This window comes from Cheilinus undulatus, linkage group 4 (assembly GCF_018320785.1).
Source record: "Cheilinus undulatus linkage group 4, ASM1832078v1, whole genome shotgun sequence".
Taxonomy (NCBI): domain Eukaryota; kingdom Metazoa; phylum Chordata; class Actinopteri; order Labriformes; family Labridae; genus Cheilinus; species Cheilinus undulatus.
In genome coordinates, this window is record NC_054868.1 from 17,982,482 (window position 1) to 18,005,018 (window position 22,537).

The window sequence follows — 22,537 nt, forward strand, 5'->3', positions numbered from 1 at the left end:
GAGCTGCGCAGGCGGCTGCGCGTCCGAGGGGCGGAGCTGGCGGCGAGCAGCCAAGAGAGCGATCATGTGTGGAGGTTATCTTTAACACAACACCACATAGGCACACTTTTAAGAGATAAATAAGCCCACCATTTATAAAGAGAAGAGTATCACGAGTTGTTTATTAGACAGCAGCTTGTAAATAAAGCATAATGTATGAATTCTCAGAGCTCCTCCACAGCTTCATCCTCTAAAGTCCTCTTCTCTCTTACTATTTGGGGCCACTCATCCACTGAGACATCAGAAGAAGCCTGAGAAAAGAAACAGTAAAAAGGGAGTCCATTTGATGCTTAGTTTTGCAAGTTACCAGTAAATTCAAACAAGAAGAAGCTGAATTAAAATAAAGCCATATTAGGGAGAAGTCTGGGTCAAGCTATAAAGAAAACAATAGATCAAAGAGTGTGGAAGAGTGAAGATTAACTGGAAATGTTATGGAAAATCATAGGAAAATATAATAAAACCAGTCACATCTAAGCGAAATTTCCACATGTTTAAAGGTGCAGTGTAATATCTAGCCCTGTAGCATTTAGTGCAACAAACTTGGTAAAAAATGAAACAGAATTTATAAATACAGTAGGCCTATTGAAACTTGTGTTTGAAGTCCCTGTAAAATGAAATCTGAAATTTGTGTCTTCGCACACTAGATACGTTGGAATAAGGTTGCTGTAAACATGAAAACACTGGGATCTATGTGTGACTGATTTTTGGATTCAGACCATTGGAAAGTTTTTAACCTCTTTCCTGGCTTGGTATTATTTGAGCAGGGTAAATAAAACTAGAAGGATATAAAATCACCAAGCAGTTCTTCTCTATAGTCTGTTGTAAGCCAATGTCACCGCCTTCATTGAAAGTGTACCGCCAGTTACAATGTTGTGTTTTTGTTTATTGTGAGGTTAATTTCCCTGGATCAAGAGCCGGGCAGCCATGCTCTGGCCATAGTTCACCATAAGGTCAGGGGGCAGGCTAATTGCTAGAGTGCTTGTCTATTCTTTACTTGAACCAGCTGCAACAAGAACAAACATCATACCAGCTGAAGGTGTATTTAATCCATATTTTTCTTGTCTTTAGTCCTGGAAGATTTAAAGAGGCAGGCTGTGACTGTCTCTCTCAAAGCAGCCACAGTTCAATCCCTCCTGTTTATCAGCATCATTATGCTAAAGTTTAGTAAAGTATTTGATTATTCAAATTTAAAAGGATTGCATTTCTTGTGAAAGGGCGTGGCTTTAGGCACATTCAACCGACACTAGGGTTCCAACCGTTCCTTTTAAGTAAGGAATCATTCCTTATTTGGAAGCTAAGTGCATGTTCCTAACTGAATTTATAAGGAACACATTTTATTCCTTACTTTGACCTTTTAGAAAATCAATGTCTTTATAGTTTTAATGGCAATAAAAACATCACAGCTACTGCTGCCTCTGATTGGAGCATGCAGTGCTTTTCATCGATCATTGAGAAGCATCAAGTTTCCTCTGTTCCTGTTCTCGTCGACCAATGAAAAATGTTTTAATTGTTGTTGCCCCATGGTTGCAAAGCTACTCCAAAGACACGACTTTTGAAAACCACAGCTGACAGGGAGACCATTCCACCTGTAGCTAGAAGAGAAGGCTGCAAAAGTACCGTAATGATTGGGAAAAAGACTGGATTATTACAAAATATAAGAGAGAATCTTTAAATATGTTTTTGCACTTATGATCAAAAGTAATTTAAAGAGATCTTTCATCCTATTTATATATTATTATCTTACTATTACAGTAAGTATGTATGCATGCAGCTGTCAGTCAGATAAGCTATTTTGGGTTTTATAATGGAAAACTAATTTAAACAGGGAAACAAGGGAAAAAGAAAAAAACAACTATTTGTTTTCATCTAAAATGCCAAAGTTTACTGCAGTTTCAGTCATTGTGTATAAAACTGGCAGAAGTAGTTCAACCGCTTGAACCACATTATTCATTCAAAAGTTTTTTGAGCAACCAGCAAGCAAGCAAAATCTGTGAATAGTACTAAATAGTTCTAAAACTAGAACATGTAGTTCATTACCTGGGGCATGAGCAAAAGAGTTTGACTGTAAGCCTATTCAAACAACTGACTGATGATTGATTGATCTGGTTATCATCACCTGATCAAATTCACTTCCTCTGGCTGTCCTAACCAAATCAGCATCCTCTTCATGATTGGTCACGTCCTGTAAAAAGAGAAATGTAAAGGACTCTGTGTCACAGAAAAGATATTTAAACATGTGATTACAAAATTCAGCAGCTTTTAAAAAAAGAAGATAATGACTGACCAGCTCTCCCTCGAATGCAGGCACCACTCTCTCCATCTCCATGTTCCCCCTAAGAGGAGGACAGTCAGTTATCACTCTACTAGCTGTCTTGAGACCCTGTGTTTCTATAAAGTCAGTCCATTAGCATAAAATGTTACTTTGACCTAACTACACTCTGTGCTGTAGCCTTTACTGAGAACCACAAGGTCCTTCAGTTGATGATGTGTCTTCAACAACCTAAAAAGAGTCTGCAACCGCACAAAAGTCACACAGAATTTAACTGATTGGAAGATTTTACTGCATTTGAGTTTGAAATTCTCTGGCAAGAAATATTATGATACTACAATATATCCTTGGCAATATTTGCCCCAAAGCACCCAGTGTTTAAAAACTACCAAGTACAAGTAAGAAGTAAAAATGATTGAAGCTCTTGTCTTAAGATGGTTTGATGTTTTTTGTCATTATACATCATTCTCATTAAGGACCAGATCACTTTGTAGGTCTGTCTCACCTTCTCATATGTCTGTTCCTTATTGCCAATCATTATTGACAATCATTCTACATGGTCAGAATCCAAAAGTGACAAAAATGCCACTCCCCTATGTAATAGGACAACTGTAGGAGCCAAACATGTAAGTTTGGAGATGCCTTTGGGTGAAGGTGGGTTTTGGTTTACACACGGATTAGTGGGTGTGGTGATTGGTGGCACGGTGGTGATCAGTTAACTTACTTCACCTGTGCACCTGTGGGGTGCTTCTGCTGAAAGTTGGAGTGGGGTGAGCACAGGGAGGACATTTTCTGTTGATCGCACGTTCTCGGTTAAAGTTTGGCCTATTACCGGGTTTTGTTCGGTAAAGCTGTTAAATGGTAAGATGCAGCGCTATGTAAATAAACTGGGTTTGTTGGGATAAAGTAAGGAGTGCGCGTCTTCACTTTGACTCCCGTGTTTAGCCTGCAGCGGCTTTAATTTTGGATGGATCGGCCGCTATATTGTCAACAGAAAACTCGGTATGTTTCGAAGTGTTGATGTACGTTTTGTTAACTTCGTATTCTCGGGACCATCAAGGAACGCTTCGAGCCAGTAAGTGAAGCATGCTGTTTGACGCTATTGGAGTGTCAATTTACGCACAGCTGCGGGCATTCATTCATAAAACCAGCAGCACAGCCACCGGGACTGAGGTATGGTCACCCACACACACATGCAGCATGAGAGAGTAGAGTAACTGCATTCCCCTGATAGATAAAGTGATACAGCCGCACAAGGCGGTTGTATTGGTTTGTTGTTTTTCAGCCGTTTGTTGTTTTTCGTGCGTCAAGCGGTGTAAGTATCAAGACTAGTGGGGGTACAGCCGTAGTTCTTGTGTGAGACAGCCCGTCTCTCATGAGGCTATCGGTATATTAGTACATCAGCACCCGCCGCTAGTATGCACAGAAGACTAGGGTGAGTTTAGATAGATTTTTGTCAGGCAGTTTAGGGGGAATAAATTTAATCTCTCTTATCCTCTCATTAGGTAGAGGCTTTGAAAAACGTGTGAAGTTACGTTCTTGTTATTTGGCGCTGTGATTTGGATGCTTTTTGTGAATGGATGTATTTTTAAATGATAAAAATGATCATTTTGGAATCAGAAAATAGATTTCTGAATTAAAGATGGAGTCTTCTGATTTAAACTCAGAAAATGTTCAAAAACGGCAATCAAAGCTTACTGCAAAGGCATTAGAATGTCAAGTTGTAAAACTTCAAGCAGAACGAAAGACAAAGATAAATAAAATCAAAGGTTTAATTAAAACTATCAAAGAGCTTATGCAAACCGAAGACCATGTTCTCAGTGTCCAATCACATTTAGAAACTTTATGTGCCTTGTCTAAGGAATCTTGTGCTTTGCATGAATCTGTGATTGCTTTGCTTCCACCTGAAGAACAGGAAAAGCAAAAATTCTTGGTTCTCCAGTATAAACAGATTTAATAAGGAGTTTATTGAAGATGTAAAAAAATGGCTTTCTGATATAAATGTTCAAACTAATCAGGCAGCTCAGGAAACACATAGCATTTCTGAACAAGCACAATGTGATGTACCCTGTGTTCCATTAACAGAACAAAATGTCATTGAAGAGTCTTGTGTCTCTAGGCCTTCTAATGTTAATGTGGACATTGCTGTCACTGTTGATGATGTCAATCCCAGTGATAGTATTTCTAACATTGGAAGTAGAACATTTAGGAAAAGGAGTTCAGCAGGTGGTAGATCAGCTGTTTCATCCACTTCATCAGCTCGTCTCAAGGCTGAGGCAGAGATGGCTGCACTTGTTGTTCGCCAAAAACTTTTGAAGGATAAACATGCTCTGGAAGAGCAGGAAGCGCAGCTTAGGAAAAGGAAGGCACAACTTGATTTAGAGACAGAAATAGCTGCATCAATGGCTAAAGTTAATGTGTTCAGAGCTTCTGAGGGATCCAGAACATCAAGTGCAGTTTGTGTCAATTCAGACGGCATGAATTCTTACTTTGAGAGGGAAGGACAGAAAGTTTTGAATACTGATGCTGAGACACTTGTACCTGTGGCTGGGGCACAGTTGTTTGAGGGCACCTCTGCAGTTGAACAGCAGCATTCACGCTTAGATGCTAGACCTAAGGTTTATGATGTGAGGTTTCAGCCTCAGGCTACGGCATCAGGCCAGACACTGCAGATTGGTAATCAGTCTTGTCACCAGTTTGATGTGAAGCCAGATCCTTCACCCATACTACAAAGAGCTTCTGATAATCATAACTTGATAACAGTGTTGGAAAAACAGAATGAAATTACAGCCTTACTGGTCCAACAGCAGTCTCTGTCATTCCTTCCGAGGCGAGAAATCCAGATTTTTGATGGAGATCCTTTACAATATCAGACCTTCATTAGATCCTTTGAGCATTGCATTGAACAGAAGACCCGGAGTGCTAAAGACTGTCTTTATTTTCTTGAGCAGTACACCAGGGGGCAGCCCAGAGAGCTTGTCAAAAGCTGTCAGTTTATGCCTGATGATCTTGGTTATGCCAATGCAAAATCCCTGCTTCAAGAACATTTTGGAAACTCTGTGAAGATAGCTTCTGCATACATGGAAAAGATTTTAACATTTCCAGCAATCAAATCAGAAGATTTGAAGACACTGCAGTCGTTCAGCTTCTTGTTGAGAGGATGCTGTAACACAATGAGTGAAATAGATTCCCTGCATGACCTGAACGTTCCTGCCAATATGCAAGCTGTCATAAAGAAATTACCATACAAGCTCCGAGATCAATGGAGGAATGTTGTTTTTGACACGCAGAAACGATTTTGTCGTAAGGTTAATTTTGGTGACATTGTTGTGTTTGTTGAGGGGCAGGTTAAGATACTTAGTGACCCGCTGTTCGGAGATATTCAGGACTCTCCAGCAGCAAGGAAGCTGGCAAAAAACTCTCAAAATCAACAGAGTTTCAAGGCAAAATCCAGTAGCTTTGCCACTACTGTTACAGCTATGAAAAATGAAGTTGAAGCCACAACAAAAACAGAAAGAAGGCCACCTGTTGTAAATGTTTGCCTGTATTGTGGAGCTGGACATACTTTGGATCTGTGTCTTCTATTGGAGAAGAAAACACACAGTGAAAAATTGTTGCTTCTTAAAGATAATGGGGTGTGTTTTGGTTGTTTGTGTATTGGGCACAGAAGTAAAGATTGCAAGAAACGTCTTTCTTGTAAAGTGTGCAATTTGAAGCATCCCACTATGTTGCATGTCCACTCAAGAGAAAAGGAAAAATTACAGGTCAGTAAGGAAGCAAAAGTAACAGGTTGTAGTGCTTTGTTGTCTGTACAGTCTAGTGGTCTTACTGGGGCCGGGGAGAAAGATTGTACACCCTCCATATTGCCAGTTCAAGTGAAATCTAAAAAAAATAATGAGGTGTTTGTTACTTATGCTTTCTTGGATCCTGGAAGCTCAGCATCATTCTGCACTGAGTCTCTCATGAACAGGTTGCATCTCTCAGGCACAAGAACGAGCATTTTACTGCGGACGATGAGTCAAGAAATGGTTGTTGGTAGTCATGTTGTATCAGATTTGGAGGTGGCTGGGCTGGACACAGACAATTTCTGTGAGCTACCAGATCTGTTTACTCAAAAGAACATGCCTGTTAATCAAGGAAACATTCCTCGACAGGAGGATGTTCAAAGATGGCCACATTTGAGACACCTGAATATAACAGAGATTCGTTCAGGTATTGATCTTTTGATCGGAGCCAATGTTCCAAAGGCCTTAGAACCATGGGAGGTGGTAAGGAGTCAAGATGGTGGACCATATGCAGTAAAAACTCTGCTAGGCTGGACTGTAAATGGACCTCTTAAAGGAGACTGCAGCTGTGACAATACAGATGGTCCAGACTGATGTCACTGTAAATAGAATCTCTGTTGCACGACTTGATGAATTATGGGGACAACAGATGAAAGCTGATTTCCCAGAATGTGTTCAGGATGAACAATTGAGTTTGTCAATAGAAGATCAGCACTTTATGAAGTCTGTCACAAAGTCTGCTACATTAGTTGATGGTCATTATACCATTGGTTTACCAGTGAAAGTAGGCAAGGTTAGCATGCCTAACAACAGGAAGGTTGTGGAACAACGAGCTCTGAATCTTAAAAGAAGGTTAAGCAAAGACAGTCAGTTTCATACTGACTGTACCAACTTCATGAATGATTTGCTTGCCATGGGCTATGCTGAGATGGTGCCAGCTGAAGATCTGGGTCGTTGTGATGGTAAGGTATGGTATATCCCACACCATGGGGTGTACCACCCACAGAAAGGAAAGTTGAGGGTTGTTTTTGACTGTGCAGCTTCATTCCAAGGAACATCTCTTAACACACAACTCCTTCAAGGCCCAGATCTGACTAGCTCATTGGTTGGTGTTATGACAAGGTTCAGAAAGGAGCCTGTTGTTCTGATGGCAGACATTCAAGCCATGTTCCATCAAGTTAGAGTGTCAAGCTCAGACACTGACCTACTTAGGTTTCTTTGGTGGCCCAATGGTGACCTTGGTCAGGATTTGGTGGAGCATAGAATGCTCGTACATCCATTTGGAGCTACATCCTCTCCAAGTTGTTCGAGCTTTGCACTGAGGAAATGTGCTGAAGATAATCAGACACATTTTAATGAAAAGATCATTAACACTGTGTTGCACAATTTCTATGCTGATGACTGCCTTGTTTCAGTTCGTTCTGAAGAACAGGCAGTGGAGCTGCATTATGATCTCTTTGCTCTGTGTTCCAAGGGAGGTTTTCAGCTCACCAAGTGGGCAAGTAACAGACGTGCTGTGCTCGCAGTTATACCTCCAGAGGAGAGATCAAAAGAAGTTAAGGATCTAGATCTAGACAATGACACTTTACCAGTGGAGAGAGTGTTGGGTATGCTTTGGTGTATTGAGTCAGATTCCTTTAAGTTCAGAGTTACCCTCAAGAACAGGCCTCTAACTAAGAGAGGGATATTGTCTACCATCAGCTCTATTTATGATCCTTTAGGCTTTCTGGCACCTGTTGTGCTACGTGCAAAGAAAATCCTCCAAAGCTTGTGTAGGATTCAACAGGGTTGGGATGATGCATTACCGGCTACTGCCGCACAAGAGGGGATAGCCTGGATGCAGGAACTATATCTGCTTGCAGAATTTAAGGTAAACAGGTGTTTGAAACCTTCAGATTTTGGAGAAGTTGTTTCATCTCAGTTACACCACTTTGCAGATGCAAGCGAGGAAGGGTACGGAACAGTGTCTTATCTGTTGCAGCGAAACATCCATAACCAGGTTTACTGCGCCTTTGTGATGGGTAAGGCACGTGTGGCTCCACTGAAGTCCATCACTATTCCCCGCTTGGAGTTAACAGCTGCAGTGGTTGCTAGCAGGATGGATAAGATGTGGAGGAAAGAACTGAGAATGCAACTGCAGGACTCTGTTCTTTGGACTGATAGTACTTCAGTACTCAAGTACCTCAGAAATAAAACTTTGAGGTTTAAAAGTTTTGTAGCAAATCGAGTTTCTGAGATACTTGCCTCATCAGACTCATCTCAGTGGAAGTATGTTAAATCAGCCAGCAATCCAGCAGATTTGGCATCTAGGGGTGCCAAAGTTGAATCTTTCCTTAAGACAGATGACTGGGGGTCAGGACCAAAGTTTCTGTTAGAGCCTGATGTCCAGTGCACAGTAGATCCTGATGATGCAGGAGATGTTTCATTTGAGGATCCTGAGATCAGAAAAATTGTGTCTATGAACTCCACTCAAGCTAGTGAGCAGATGGACTCAGTGATGAGATTTGTTTCTCACTTCTCCTCTTGGATCCATCTAAAGAAAATGGTTGGTTGGATGCTCAGGTTTAGGAGTATGCTTTTGTATATTTGCCGAAAAAGAAGGCAGGTAAAGGCCATTCTTGTTGGATCTGGTTTGGAGAAAGAGCACGTTGAGGATAAGCTGCAGGAAGAAATGCAGGTTATCAAAGCACAGGTAGCCATAGGTCCCCTTTCAGTTGAAGATCTTGATAATGCAGAAGCTGCAGTCATCAGTTATTGTCAGAGAAGCAGGTTTCCAGATGAGTTATCTAGTCTGCAGAAGGGTGAAAGCGTGAAAAGAACTAGCCAATTGTACAGGCTCAATCCTGTACTTGATGAGGGCATTGTGAGAGTTGGAGGTAGGCTTAATAAAGTGGTTATGCCAGCTGAAGCAAGGCATCCTGCAAGACTGACCAAGGATCTCCACATTGCCGATCTTATTTTGCGTCATATACATCAAAGTACAGGGCATGGTGGACGCAACCACATGCTTTCTAAGCTTCGAGAAAGGTACTGGATTCCAGGTGCTAGTACTGCAATTAGGAGGATAACATCAAAATGTGTTGTCTGTCGCAGGTTACATGCTACACCAGGATATCAGCAGATGGCTGATCTCCCCTTAGATAGGGTTTGTCCTGATGAACCTCCATTTACCCGAGTTGGAGTTGATTGCTTTGGACCTTTTGAGGTTAAGAGAGGAAGGGCCACAGTGAAAAGGTATGGTGTTTTCTTCACATGTTTAGCTGTGAGAGCCATACACCTTGAGTTAATGTCTTCTTTAGATACTGATTCCTTCATCAATGCCCTCAGACGATTTATAGCCAGAAGAGGTCAGGTGTTGGAGATTCGTTCAGATAATGGTACTAACTGAACGCTGAACGCGAACTAAAGGAGGCCATAAAAAAATGGAATCAGAGTCAGATACACAACATGCTCCTTCAGAAGAAGATCCAGTTGATTTTCAATCCTCCCACTGGGTCACACTTTGGGGGAGTATGGGAGCGTTTGATAAGGTCAGTGAGAAAGGTGTTAAATTCTGTTCTCAGAACACAAAGTCTTGATGATGAGAGCCTGCACACTGTTCTCTGTGAGGCTGAGGCAATTGTAAATAGTCGTCCCATAACAAAGGCATCAAGTGATCCCAACGACTTAGAAGCACTTACTCCTAATCATCTATTGCTTCTCAAGTCCAAGCCATCATTGCCACCAGGGGTGTTTCAGAAGGAGGACATGTGTGTTCGTCGTCGGTGGAAACAGGTGCAGTATATGTCCGACCTGTTCTGGAAGCGCTGGGTCAAAGAGTACCTGCCAGGGCTTCAGGAGCGCCAGAAGTGGCAGGGTACCAGGCGGAACTTCGTTTCTGGAGATCTGGTTGTCATCGTGGATGACTCTGCACCTCGCAACTCGTGGTTGACTGGGAAGATCATTGAAGTGATTCCTGATAGATTATTCCTGTCTGATTATTTGGACAGACCAATCACCAAGGTGTGCCTTCTTCAGGAGGCTGAAGAGCTGTGAGGACTTACAGCAACCTTGTCCAAAGATTTGGACATGTATTTGCATTTTGTCATGGACACATGAACTAATGGTTGCATTATTTTGAGAACATTTTGCAGGTTTGAGATGCATTGTAAGATCATTGTTTAAAGTATTGATTGTATTAACATTGCATGTCCGTCTCCTAAACAACTGAAAGATTTGTAATTAGTGCTTAGCATAATTAGGGGCCGGAATGTAGGAGCCAAACATGTAAGTTTGGAGATGCCTTTGGGTGTAGGTGGGTTTTGGTTTACACACGGATTAGTGGGTGTGGTGATTGGTGGCACGGTGGTGATCAGTTAACTTACTTCACCTGTGCACCTGTGGGGTGCTTCTGCTGAAAGTTGGAGTGGGGTTTCTGTTGATCGCACGTTCTTGGTTAAAGTTTGGCCTATTACCGGGTTTTGTTCGGTAAAGCTGTTAAATGGGAAGATGCAGCGCTATGTAAATAAACTGGGTTTGTTGGGATAAAGTACGGAGTGCGCGTCTTCACTTTGACTCCCGTGTTTAGCCTGCAGCGGCTTTAATTTTGGATGGATCGGCCGCTATAACAACCCTTCGAGTCACTGATATGTCATCAGTTGTCGTTGGCAGAATTTACATACACAGACTCGAAGACAATACCTGGCATTTCTCCTACTTCAAAAATCTTTCAAAAAGACCATGACGCTAACCTTGCAAAGCAGATGGATACACCTGTTTCTGGGTTTCTCACTGGCGAACCCATCTTGCAAAGCTCCCGTATGAACATTTTGGCCAGGTTAAAAAGTGACAGGACCAATCAGCGACAAGGGGCGCGGCGGAGTCGTAAGCACACATCCATGTGGATGTTTCACACATCCATCTGGTAAACCTCTCATAGACAGCGTTCGGAAAAGGGTAGAGCCTTTGAAAAATAAAACTTGGAGGGTGACTGGATGAACGTTCTGTCTGTCACATCTTTACGGGCCAATCAGAGCAACAAAACACGTGATGTAACCACTACCGAGCTGCGCCCCTACCGAGGGGTAAACTCCATAGAGGACTGCATAACGCGAACCATGGAGAATGTAGACATGTCAGTACACGACTTTTGTCGTTTTTGAAAAGAAAACAACTCACTGCTGTTCTTTGTTCTTCTTTGAACAAAGAAATGTCGTCAAGTTCTGATAAAACGTACGCTTTAACAGCACCTACGCTAATGTTGTCCGCCATTATTGCAACGGCCTCTTGTTGCTGCTTGCTTACGTCACGCCGCACCCTGAAAGTACTGCCCCTCGTCGCTGATTGGTCCTGTCACTTTCTAACCGGGCCCAAACGGTTCAGACGGGAGCTGACTTTAATCTCGGAATTCTGACTTTTTTCTCTGAATTCTGACTTTAAACTCAGAAATCTGACTTTTTTTTTTTTTTTTTTTTTTTTACAAGTAAAAAAAAGGTTTGCGTCTCAAAAGTTTTTTCTTTCAGTGGCCCTTATCCTCTTCCGTATATTTGCTACTGTAGGTATTAAAAATGTGTTGGAATAAATTGTTCCCTAACCAGCTAAAACCTCCTGACAGAAACTTTAACATGGTGATGTTTCTAGACTTTGCATTAAAGCTGCTGCACTGAAATAATGGACATTGCCTCCTTTAAAGGGCAGATGATGGGTTAGCTTCCAACATGTTGTTCTTTCAAAGTTAGAGAATAGAAGAAATGCTGACTAAGTGTCAAACATAACAGTTAGTTTAACAGGAGAAGTAACAGCTTCATGGGAAACAGGTCATCATTTAGAAAGTACTAGACTTAAAGAAATTACTCACAGAAACTTCTCTTCATTCTGCCTTCGCCCTGAAAGAAAAGTAAAACACTCATATAAAGTGGCAGTGATGAGGTAACAGATAAAAACAGTAGATGATGGAAATGTTACTCACTGAGCATCACTCCAACCCCACAACAAACTGTGACCAATAGAACCATAAATATGAAACATCCAAAGACTACAACCACCACAAGGAAAGGGAGACGATTCAGAACGTCTTCATCCAGATAGTGCCTCCTGCTGCTGATGGTGGTGGTGTTATCAAAGCTGTCAGACACCTCACAGTGGTAAGTCCCAGCACTGCTTGCCCCCACAGACAGCAGGAGAACGGAGCTCTCTGGAGGCTGGTGCACCACATGATAAAAGCTTCCTTGCCCCTGTAAGAGGGTGTCATTAAGGAACCACTGGTAGCGAGGATGAGTGCCCTTTGCAGCCTTACAGTAGAGGCTGAGGCTGATCACAGCATAGTGATCATTCATAGTTTTTTTGTAGTCCATCATCACAGGCGCTTTGACTGGGACTGTTGGATCAGAGGACATCACTGGCATAAAAAATTCATTTCTATGACATATCTTACATCAGAATTTTAAAAAATGCACATACCAACTTTAAGGGGAATCCATTTACTGTATGCAGTCTGGTCTCCATTGACTGCCCGACACCGAAGCTTCCCTAAATGTTCACCTAGGACTAAGGGAACCCTAAATATGCCAACTGTGTCTTTAGTTGTCATATTAGCAATGAGTTCAGTGCTGTTGTAAAGTGAAAAGGTGATTGGCGGAGACCCTTTCATCGACTGACAGGTGACCACAGCATAATAGTAGTGGGAATCCTCCTTTGACACGCTGAAGGAGATGTCAGGTTTTGACACAGTATCTGAGGGAAGATGATGAAGATGATGAGTGTTACTTTGCTTAAAGAAAATACTTTAATAAAATGGAGTCTGAGAGTTTGTAACAAGCACTGAAAAGCAAACCTTTAACTGTGATCGTGACAGAGCTGTTGGAGCTGAAGACCTTTGTGTTGTTGAAGGTGTTGGTGGCGACACACATGTACAAGCCGCTGTCACTGGAAGTAGTCCTGAGGGTAATACAGATAATCATATCTGTAACTTTAAAAAAAAAAAACCTCTTTGCCAGCTGAATGTTTGATTGGAAAAATGAGTTGTTGTTTTTTAAATTATTTTTAAAAAGTTGTATTTGGTTTAACAAGAAATTCTCCCCAACAACACCTATTATTCTGACTAAAACTGTAGCTTGTCCTGAATTTTCAAATCAAAAATGAAATGTCAGTTTTATAAAGGCAAATTTAGATTATGGATTAAACAGTGAAGATTCTGCATGGTCATTAATGACCTCTAGAGGTACTTGGAGATGGATCTAGCTGCAGACTGCAGCGCTAAGACGCTCCCTCTTGCAGACTATTACTGTGAGACGCCACATCTGTCAGAATGGAAATACATGCTAAAACTTTCAACAATAATATGGGATTAAACTTTGGGTTATGCTAGGGCAGTGATACTCAATGTATGGCTCTGGAGCCACATGTGACCCTTTTGTGTTTATTTGTGGCTCATTTATGTCTTAATTTAAATATTATTCCCCCAGAAAACCTTAAAAAAGGAAAACCGTTGTGCCGTTTTCACAATTTTTGCCACTTTTCACCCATTTAAGCTGTCCTTTGCCATTAAACACCATTTTTTCCTATTTTTTGGGGCCATTTTGCATATTTTTGCCACTTTCCCCTCCATTTTTTATCCCATTTTTTTGCCCTTTTCACAATTTTTTTGCCACTTTTTGCCATTAAATACCCTTTTTTCTTTTTTCCACTTTGTTATAATACCACTGACAGTTGACTGTGGAATATTTAGGAGCGAGGAAATTTCTCCACTGGGCTTGTTGCACAGGTAGCATCATATCACAGTACCATGCTGAAATTCACTGAGCTCCTGAGAGCGACCCATTCTTCCACAAATGTTTATAGAAACAGTCTGCATGCCTAGGTGCTTGATTTTATACACCTGTGGCCATGGAAGTGATTGGAACACCTGATTTCAATTATTTGGATGGGTGAGTGAATAATTTTGGCAATATAGTGTAGTTAAACAGCTCATGAATCCATAGACAACCCATCCATGCAGCAGTGCCGTTTCAGGTGTCCAGACTCACCTGGTGATCTGGAGCTGATTATCCACTGCTCTATGGTGAGGAGACTGAGAGACAGGCTGACCATTCAGCAGCCAGGAGTAGGAAACATAATTTCCCTCAGTAAGATCACAGCGTAGCTCCAACATCTTCCCCTCAAAGAACTCCACTGGACCTGAAGCGACGACAAGCTCTGCAACTTTCACTGGTACTATGGGATAGAAACACAAACAGACCATGGTCAGCTCATAGTTCATCTTTTTATTGTCCATGAGACTATCCAGCACACCCAATATCTAAATAACTGCTGTGAAATGTGAGAAATACATTGAAAGTATAGGACTTGCATTAAGCCCAAGCAATGGGTAAGAAACTACCCAGCAATGTTTTCAATGAACATATTTCTGCAAGTTATACAGAAGTTTGCCAGCCAGTTTTAAGTGCTTGAAATCCTGACTCTGGACTGACTTTTCTTTGAGTCATTAAAGAATTAGGCTTAAAATGTGTGTGCTATGTCATTTTCTTGCATATCTTAAAATAACATATGGAGATAGAAATGGCAGATAACAGAAATTCATTGGTATGTTTGTGCACAAAAATCAACCTTGGAACGCAGAGAGGAGAGGAGAGGAGAATAAGGCGGTGACTATGGGGGCGGGGCAGTAGTTGTACTGGAAGCTGATAGCGATGGCTTCTGCCAGTGAAGCGATTAGCAAATGTGGTTATAGTTGATACTTTAATTTGACCACCCACTAGTTTTGCTTTCCAAAGCTGATAAGTTGATATGTTTAAAGAGTTGTGAGACTCACCAACAACCTTCAGGTGGTGTGTGTGGCTGACAGTGGGCTCTATCTTGGAGTTGTTCTGGGCTTTGGCCAAACACTCCAGGTTACCATCATGGTGTGACTTGATGACCAAGGGAAAGATTGCAATCTCCCCTTTCAGAGAGGTGTACTCAGACAAAAGCTTGTCACGGTTACCCTCCCTGCAAAAGGCAGAGATAATTTTAATCATTACTTCTGTGCTAAATGTAAGGACTAGATAATGAAAAAAAACAAATACCTACTTATATAACTGCAGCAGGATGGCTTCATTTTTAGGGTAGGTCTTTACTTGACATTTGAACTCTACAACGTCGTAGTGCTGAGCCTCTGAGGGGCCAAACAGCTGTGGACGCCCCAGTAATGACTGACCTATCAGAAATATTCAACCAAAGTATTTAAAAACAGTGGAGAGGCTACATCATTATCAGAAAAATTATCTGATAATATACACACAAAAACACACCCTATAACACTATAACCAACTTACTGTTCCCCTGACTACAGCAGCACAGCCCTGTGGAGAGGGAAATATATATTTTTAAATTTTTTTATTTATCCTTTATTTTAGCAGGGGAACCCACTGAGACCAAAGTCTCTTTTCCAGGGGTGCCCTGCAGCAATACAATACAATACAATGTTGAATTAAAAGCATGTGCGTGGTTAACACAGTTACAATTACACTAATAAACACATATACAATTTGCAAACACATGATTTGTAAAATCACAATTTAAAGCAGCTGCAATTACCTTCCATATATAGTTCAGATACAAGCTCTTTAAAAATGCTGTAAAGATCAAAGAGGGCAATCTAGCTGTCAATTGAAAATTATTCCGCATATAAATATAAATCAAATAAACAACAGGACTAAAAAAATAAAATTTAAAATGTACAGCAGGGAAGTTGGAGATCATTGGCTTACCCAGTATGACCACAAAAACGGAAGAAAACATTCTTGAAGAAAACGAACACATCCGTGAACTGAAAGTGTGGTTATGCTACAGTGTGTTGCAGGAGTTTTGACAGTTTAAAATGGAGCATTGAAGCCCAGTGAGTAATCAAAGATACACACACAGACGACACACACACACACATTAAAAATGTGTGAATAGCTGATAGTGATAACGTGTACCTCCCTGCCCTACACCCCCTCCCTGTAAGCTGTTTTTGTACATGTAACAGTAATGTCATGTAAACATTAAAACAACAAGAACAAGAAAAAGTTAATGATCTACAACTGCAGATGCATCTTTTATCACATTTTTTAAAAGAAAGAAAAGAAAAAAAGCATTTGTTGAATCTGAACTTTATTTGTGATTACATGGCTTTACATTTTCCAGAATTTAACCACATTTTCCATGTGCTAGTTTCTTTTACAATCATCACAACTTCTACACACAAAATAAAAAAACCAACATGCAGATTTTTCAAAAGAAACATTTGCTAGGATAGGCAACACATTTTAAGGATGAAGTGCAGGTTCCTTCTGAGTCAAACTGTGATCTCAAGGGTCTGAAAACAAAAGAGAACAATCATGATATCATCAGGTGTTAAAAAAGAAGAAAACAATCACTTCATTTCAGTAACAGACAACAATGAATCATCCTCTTTGGTCAGTTTTCAGAAAGTTAATATTGAAGGTTTTGTAGGGGTAAAGGAACAAATTCAATTAAATTTCTCAAAAACCTTTTCTCTGAGTTGCTTGGAGTGTTCTTTTGTTTAATGGTGCAATGGTAGCCAGGAATCCTGATTGATCAGTAACTGAACCTTCCAGACGCAAATGTCTTTATACTCAAATAGACTGAAGCACTCAGTCTTTCCCCATTTCACTAATTGTGAGACTATTCACACCAAGTGGCTGGACATCTGTTGAATCAGGTCAGTCACTTGAAAGGGGTCGAATATTTAAGAAATCACTTATTTTACACCACATATTTTTGTTTAATTGACATTACTTTGTAGAAATATGTTTTTACTTTACATTAGAGTTCTTTTTTGTATTTTTGGTCAAAAAATCCAAATTATATTCACCATGATTGATTTATAAAATCAATAGAAGGGTAAAACATCCAAGGGAAAAAAATACTATTTGAAGGCACTGTAGTTCTTTATAATACCAGATAAAAATGGATAAAGTCTCTTTACTGATGGTCCTGATTGCCTCATTAGATCATAAAGAGGCATTACTATAACATTACTGTACTATCATGTCTAAATGTTTTAAGGCTGTCCATGCCTCCATCAAGAACATTCTCCTGAACACAGTATCTCAAGAACACTTCCAGTGGGTCTCTTCAAACTTTGTTGAATTGTCCACAGAAACCTTAAGATGAACTATTTAGATTTTGAAGGTCAAAGGTCAAGGTCACTGAGCTTCATGTTTATCTCTTGCCTTTAAATGTGATACCCCTCTTTTTGAGGGGACTTAGCGGTCAAGGTCACTGGGCGTCAACCCTTGCTTACTACATTTCTCTACCCTTCTTGTGCTTCTTCTACTACTTCTTTTTTTTTTTTTTTAACCTGTACTGCGTATTTCTTTTCTGGCAGTTGAAAACTTTTTGTTGGCATATAACTGTCATATCATAGTTTGAGTTATTAATCTGCTTTGTTAACAAATAAAATCTCCTTGCAGATACATTTACATTTTCTTGATAAGCAGCCCCACAGTAACACCATACTATCCAGTTCTTTCTGGAAAAAAAAGTTGTGAAAATAACAAGGAAAAATGGTTGGGAAACACTGTAATAGACCATAAGTGCCTGCTTGCCGAGCTCATGTGTTTTTTGGATGGTGTACCTGATTCTGAACATCATTCATATTATCCTGTCTGTCTGCTGATTGGGATGCAGGTTCGGACACTGTGAGATCAGCAGCATCAGCACTGGAACATAATATCATTGCAGAGTTAGATTTCTTTAACAGAAGGATAAACTTTCCAAAGGTACGTAAAATTAAAACTTACCGTGTTGTTGAGAGCTGAACATGAGCTGTGAAAAAATGTTGAGATATAAGCAGTTAATTTGGATGCAGTTGCAGGTAATACATCTCTTTACCACATATACACAGACACACACCTTGTTTCTGGTCAGAGATCTTGTAAATTAAAGCTGCACCCACAATCAGCATCAGGAGAACGAAGCAGCATAGCACGATAGAAATGACCTCCATAGTGGTAATGAGAACCGCTGTAGAGAAGAAAAGTCACATTTTTGGATGTTGAGGGAGCAAGTCAGACTTTTAGTTCTGAAATATTTTCTCTTTACACAATGTTGTTTCAGTGAAAGATGATAACGGATGCATGTCATAGTCTCTGGCAGATTAGGAGTGTTAGGAATGTGATAAGGAGCCAATGAAGGCACATACGAATTACAAGGAATGGTCTGGTTTTAAACTTTTTCTAGATATTAGCACCCCCCCCCACCCCCACCCCCGAGTTTCTAGAGGACCATACCACTCTCATATGTTCGATATAGTTTAATATGTGGCTACTTGTAGATTACATTAGCAGAAATACTTGCAGCAGTGGATTAACACCTGGCTGGCTCAGTCACTGGTGGTAAAAACCAGCTTTAACACACAAGTGTGTAATATTAGGTACATCAAATGGTATTTCAGTATATTTAAAAGTATTTTTGTATTTTTTGTCAATACATACTTTTCTGCAACAAAACTCTGTTTTTTTATTGTTAATATTTTTTATAGTTTTGTTTTATTGTTCAGTCCCTGGGAGGTACATTGTGGACTAGGCCTGGCTAGATATTAGTCAATTTCAAACCATTTTGCTACACTAAACTAACTGGCTGCAGACTTAGAATTTTAAAAAACTCTTTCTACATCAAGGTCAATTGGAGCACCATGGCTTAAGTCTAAACACTAAAGGAAGTTACAGAGAATAGCTGTCTCTATTTTAAATGACAAATCCCAAGTATGTAAACTGGGGCTCTCCATTAAAAAAGATAATAAAAGGTCATGAGTGTGGGATTTAGGACTGTGTTGATTAAAAACTGCAGTCCGGTGACAGAACTTTTAGCCAGTGGCAGAGAATAATTGCAGCCAATCACAAGTAAGCAGCAACAAACATGGATGAGATACAGCAACGGAGTGGCAGCTTTAAGCATCAGTTCATGCTTGCCTATGTAGCAGCCTCAGTCCAGTATGGAGGGTATGCATGTGATGTCACAGGCAGTGCATGACTGTTGATTCATCTGCTGAGTGGCAGAAAGCTTGAGCTGGTGACAATAAGCGGTATAATTTTCTGTACTGAAGTTATTTCTGTGAATGCTTCATGAAGTAGACCCATCTGACGCTGTGATAGTTTACATTTACAACATAATATGAAAGTTGAGAGCTGAACTGTGTGAATTTGTCACATTGAAAATTACAAAAAAGGTTTAATGGGGGTTAAAACTGAAATAGTTTAATAAGACACTAATCACACAGTGTAATCACAACTAACAACTGAGATCACAAGTAAGAGCCTTTTTTATATAAAATTGTGCTTTAGTCATTTTTGTCTTATTAACACATTTCACTGTAAAATCTAACATATTGTACCTTTAAGTGAGGAATTGCAGCCTCTCCTGTCTAGATTTAGGTATATGGTATACCTAAATGATGCAAAAACATAATTGTCCTGATAGTCATCAGTAAACTCAACAAATCATAGCAGTGTGGCACCAATGCTGCAGGAGCAAACCTCTCTGTTAGTACTTGCATATATTCCTACAATAAGAATATATGCAAAAGTTTTACCATTCTATTAAGGACACATTTATTCCAAAGCAAAAAATTTTCACCTGTTGCTCGGACCAGAACAGCGTCACTCTCCACCCAAGGCCCAGAGTCATCATAGCTGTTTCTCACCCTGCAGCGATAATACCCAGACTCCTCTGGGCCAAGCTTGGCCAGAACAAGGGTTTGACTTCTGCCAATGACTGCATAGTGAGGACTGATGGGTTGATTGTGAGAGCCCTCAAGTGTCTCAGAGGGAAGGACGGACTCATTGAAGAGCCAGGTGATGTGAGGGAAAGTTCCTCTGCTGACCTTACAGTGCAGTAGTGTTGCAGCCAGTTTAAAACCTGCTCGGTAGAAATATTCAACCTCCACTCTCACATCGCCTCCAACCGGTACTGGAGAAGAAGAGAGGGAGAAGAAGCAGAACTACATGTACTGATCCTAAATGGACATATTTTCTTCACGTATGAGTGTATGTCATACCTACTTCCAGAGTCAGAGGCTCACTCGTCAACTCCTGCACATGACTTTTCACCTGACATTGAGCCACACCCATGTCCAGCCCTGGTACCATGGCAACAGTGAACCAGGTGATAAGGGATTCAGTTGCTGTTACAGATCCTTCTTCCCGACCGGCAAGTAAAAGAGAGAAGTTGACTGGAGGACTCCCTCTTGTTGACCAGCAGGTCACATTGCCACGGTAACTGTCTCCCTCTTTGAAGATGTAGAAAGAGATCCTTGGTTTTGAAACATAAACTGTTGGAGGACAAAGAGAGAGGATAAAGATATGATAATGTTACAGCAGTAATGAGAGAAAATAACACAAAACTAATCAACAGTTGATTAGAAGTTTGAAGATCAGAAGAGCACATCTGGAGGTACACTATATTACTAAAAGTATTTACTCACCCATCCAAATAATTGAAATCAGGTGTTCCAATCACTTCCATGGCCACAGGTGTATAAAATCAAGCACCTAGGCATGCAGACTGTTTCTGCAAACATTTGTGAAAGAATGGGTCGCTCTCAGGAGCTCAGTGAATTCCAGCGTGGAACGGTGATAGGATGCCACCTGTGCAACAAGTCCAGTGGTGAAATTTCCTCACTTCTAAATATTGCACATGTTTGTAGACTTGTAAACAGTCTGCATGCCTAGGTGCTTGATTTTATACACCTGTGGCCATGAAAGTGACTGGAACACCTGATTTCAATTATTTGGATGGGTGAGTGAATACTTTTGGCAATATAGTGTATTTAATCCCAGGGCATTAGCATGGCACTAGCATGCTATTATTAGCCCAAAACACAGAAAAACTGAAAAGAGGATGGCAGTGTCATCTCGTTGTGTAGTTGTTAACTGCTAGCACTGGCATTTTTTACACTGGACAAAATTGCTGAAAAAAAAATAAATGTTTTTAATTCAAAACCATCAAAGATCAACATCAAAAGGTTCAGTAAGAATAAAGTGGTTTGGCACATTCATCATCACAAGCTTCTTAGTATCATATGACTGCAAACAGTTCCCTGCAGTAGTTTTAAGATGTATAGTCGTGGAAATAAATAAACCATCACTGTTAGCAGATTTTTAAATACGTCTATTAATTATCTTACACCTGCTTCATGCATAACCTGCTGTGTTTCTTTTGTGTATTTTCTGCTCCAGTCACATAGCATACCTTTGACTGTCACCTGCACCTCTGAACTGCTGGAAAACCTCCTGATGTCTTGCACCTGAGACCAAGCCATGCAATAGTAATTCCCAGCATGCTCTGGGGTCACATTCTCCAACACTAGCTTGTTCCCGGTGAGGTGCATGGAGGAAGAGGTTGAAGACGTTAACTCTTTTCTATTGAAAAACCAGGTGTATTGCAGGTGGGAGCCTTTTGAGACGTTGCAGCTCAGAATGACGTGCGACCCCTCGTATATGACAGGGGGTGAGGGATCTGGAACGACTATGGTATTTGATGCAGGAGCTAGAGAGTTGAAGAGGAGAGGAGAAGAGTTACGGGGATATTCACCTGTAAAACATTCTATAAGGCCATAATAGGGTGAATGTGTATGTTTCACTCACTGACTACACTCAGCCTAATGATATTGCTGACTCCTGTATTCCCTCCTGCTGTTGCCCTGCAGTGATAGGACCCCTCTGATGATGCGGTGACCTTCAGGAAAAAGGGTGCAGGTTGGTCCCCTTGATCATCAGTGGCGGTGGAGATCGGGACACCTCCGTCTCTCATCAGCTCGTAGATGACTGGGGGAGAGGAGTCAGGCGCTAAACACCTGAAAGCTACCCTGGAGCTGAGGTATGCCAAGTCAGGACCAGTCAGCACTGGGTGAAGAGAGGTTGATCCACCTGAAGGGAGACAGGGAACACTGGGAGAATGGGTAAAAGAATTTTCTCAGCAAATTAAAACAAGCACCATTTTTTCATCCAGCAATGTGTGATTGAAGAATAACAAGCTCCTAAATTAAAAACTGCCTCAAACTCAGAAAAAATCTGAACAGTTTTGAAACAGCAACACAAGATATCTCTGCAAAATGAGCTCCATATTATATGTCACAATTTAAAAAACTCACTTATCTTGACCAACAAACTTGCCAGAGCTGAAAAAAGTCACAAAATTAAGACTATTAATCAATTGAGTCATTTATATGTGCTGCAAATTCAAACATAACCATCAAACTCACCCAAAATTGGCAGCAAATGAGCGTGTAGATTCTTCATTACAGTGCTGTGCATTTGTCTTTAAGATGGTGTTTGCAGCTGGGTTCAGCATGTGTGTACATACATGAGCAGAGATGTAGATTATGTGCATGCGTAAAGGCTGTTGGTGTCAACATGTGTTGTAAGTAGATAACACACTAGGCTGCATGCTTTGGATGCAAAAAGTCTTAAAAATGCACAAA

The 22,537-nt window shown here is 40.6% G+C and overlaps 1 protein-coding gene across 1 annotated transcript; it reads right to left on the reverse strand.

The window, feature by feature from the left end:
- Positions 1–142: 142 nt before the first annotated feature.
- On the reverse strand, positions 143–22,426 carry si:dkey-93h22.7 (Fc receptor-like protein 5). Its single transcript, XM_041785901.1, has 22 exons — positions 22,319–22,426; positions 22,208–22,234; positions 21,702–21,983; positions 21,307–21,603; positions 20,114–20,386; positions 19,693–20,025; positions 17,971–18,081; positions 17,859–17,883; positions 17,693–17,777; positions 17,562–17,587; positions 15,819–15,850; positions 15,384–15,410; positions 15,139–15,265; positions 14,882–15,057; positions 14,097–14,283; positions 12,905–13,008; positions 12,532–12,804; positions 12,041–12,448; positions 11,930–11,957; positions 2,324–2,372; positions 2,156–2,221; positions 143–290 (listed from the first exon to the last, which is right to left on the reverse strand). The coding sequence occupies exons 1-22, from the start codon at positions 22,368–22,370 to the stop codon at positions 204–206; spliced, it is 3,075 nt and encodes a 1,024-aa protein (XP_041641835.1). The 5' UTR covers positions 22,371–22,426; the 3' UTR covers positions 143–203.
- Positions 22,427–22,537: the final 111 nt, after the last annotated feature.

Coding starts and splice junctions, on each gene's coding strand:
- si:dkey-93h22.7 (XM_041785901.1), bottom strand. CDS start 22,370: ATGCACAGCACTGTAATGAAGAATCTACACGCTCATTTGCTGCCAATT. Junction 17,778..17,858: donor GTTCAGCTCTCAACAACACG/GTAAGTTTTAAT, acceptor ATTATGTTCCAG/TGCTGATGCTGCTGATCTCA. Junction 14,284..14,881: donor ACACCACCTGAAGGTTGTTG/GTGAGTCTCACA, acceptor TCTATCCCATAG/TACCAGTGAAAGTTGCAGAG.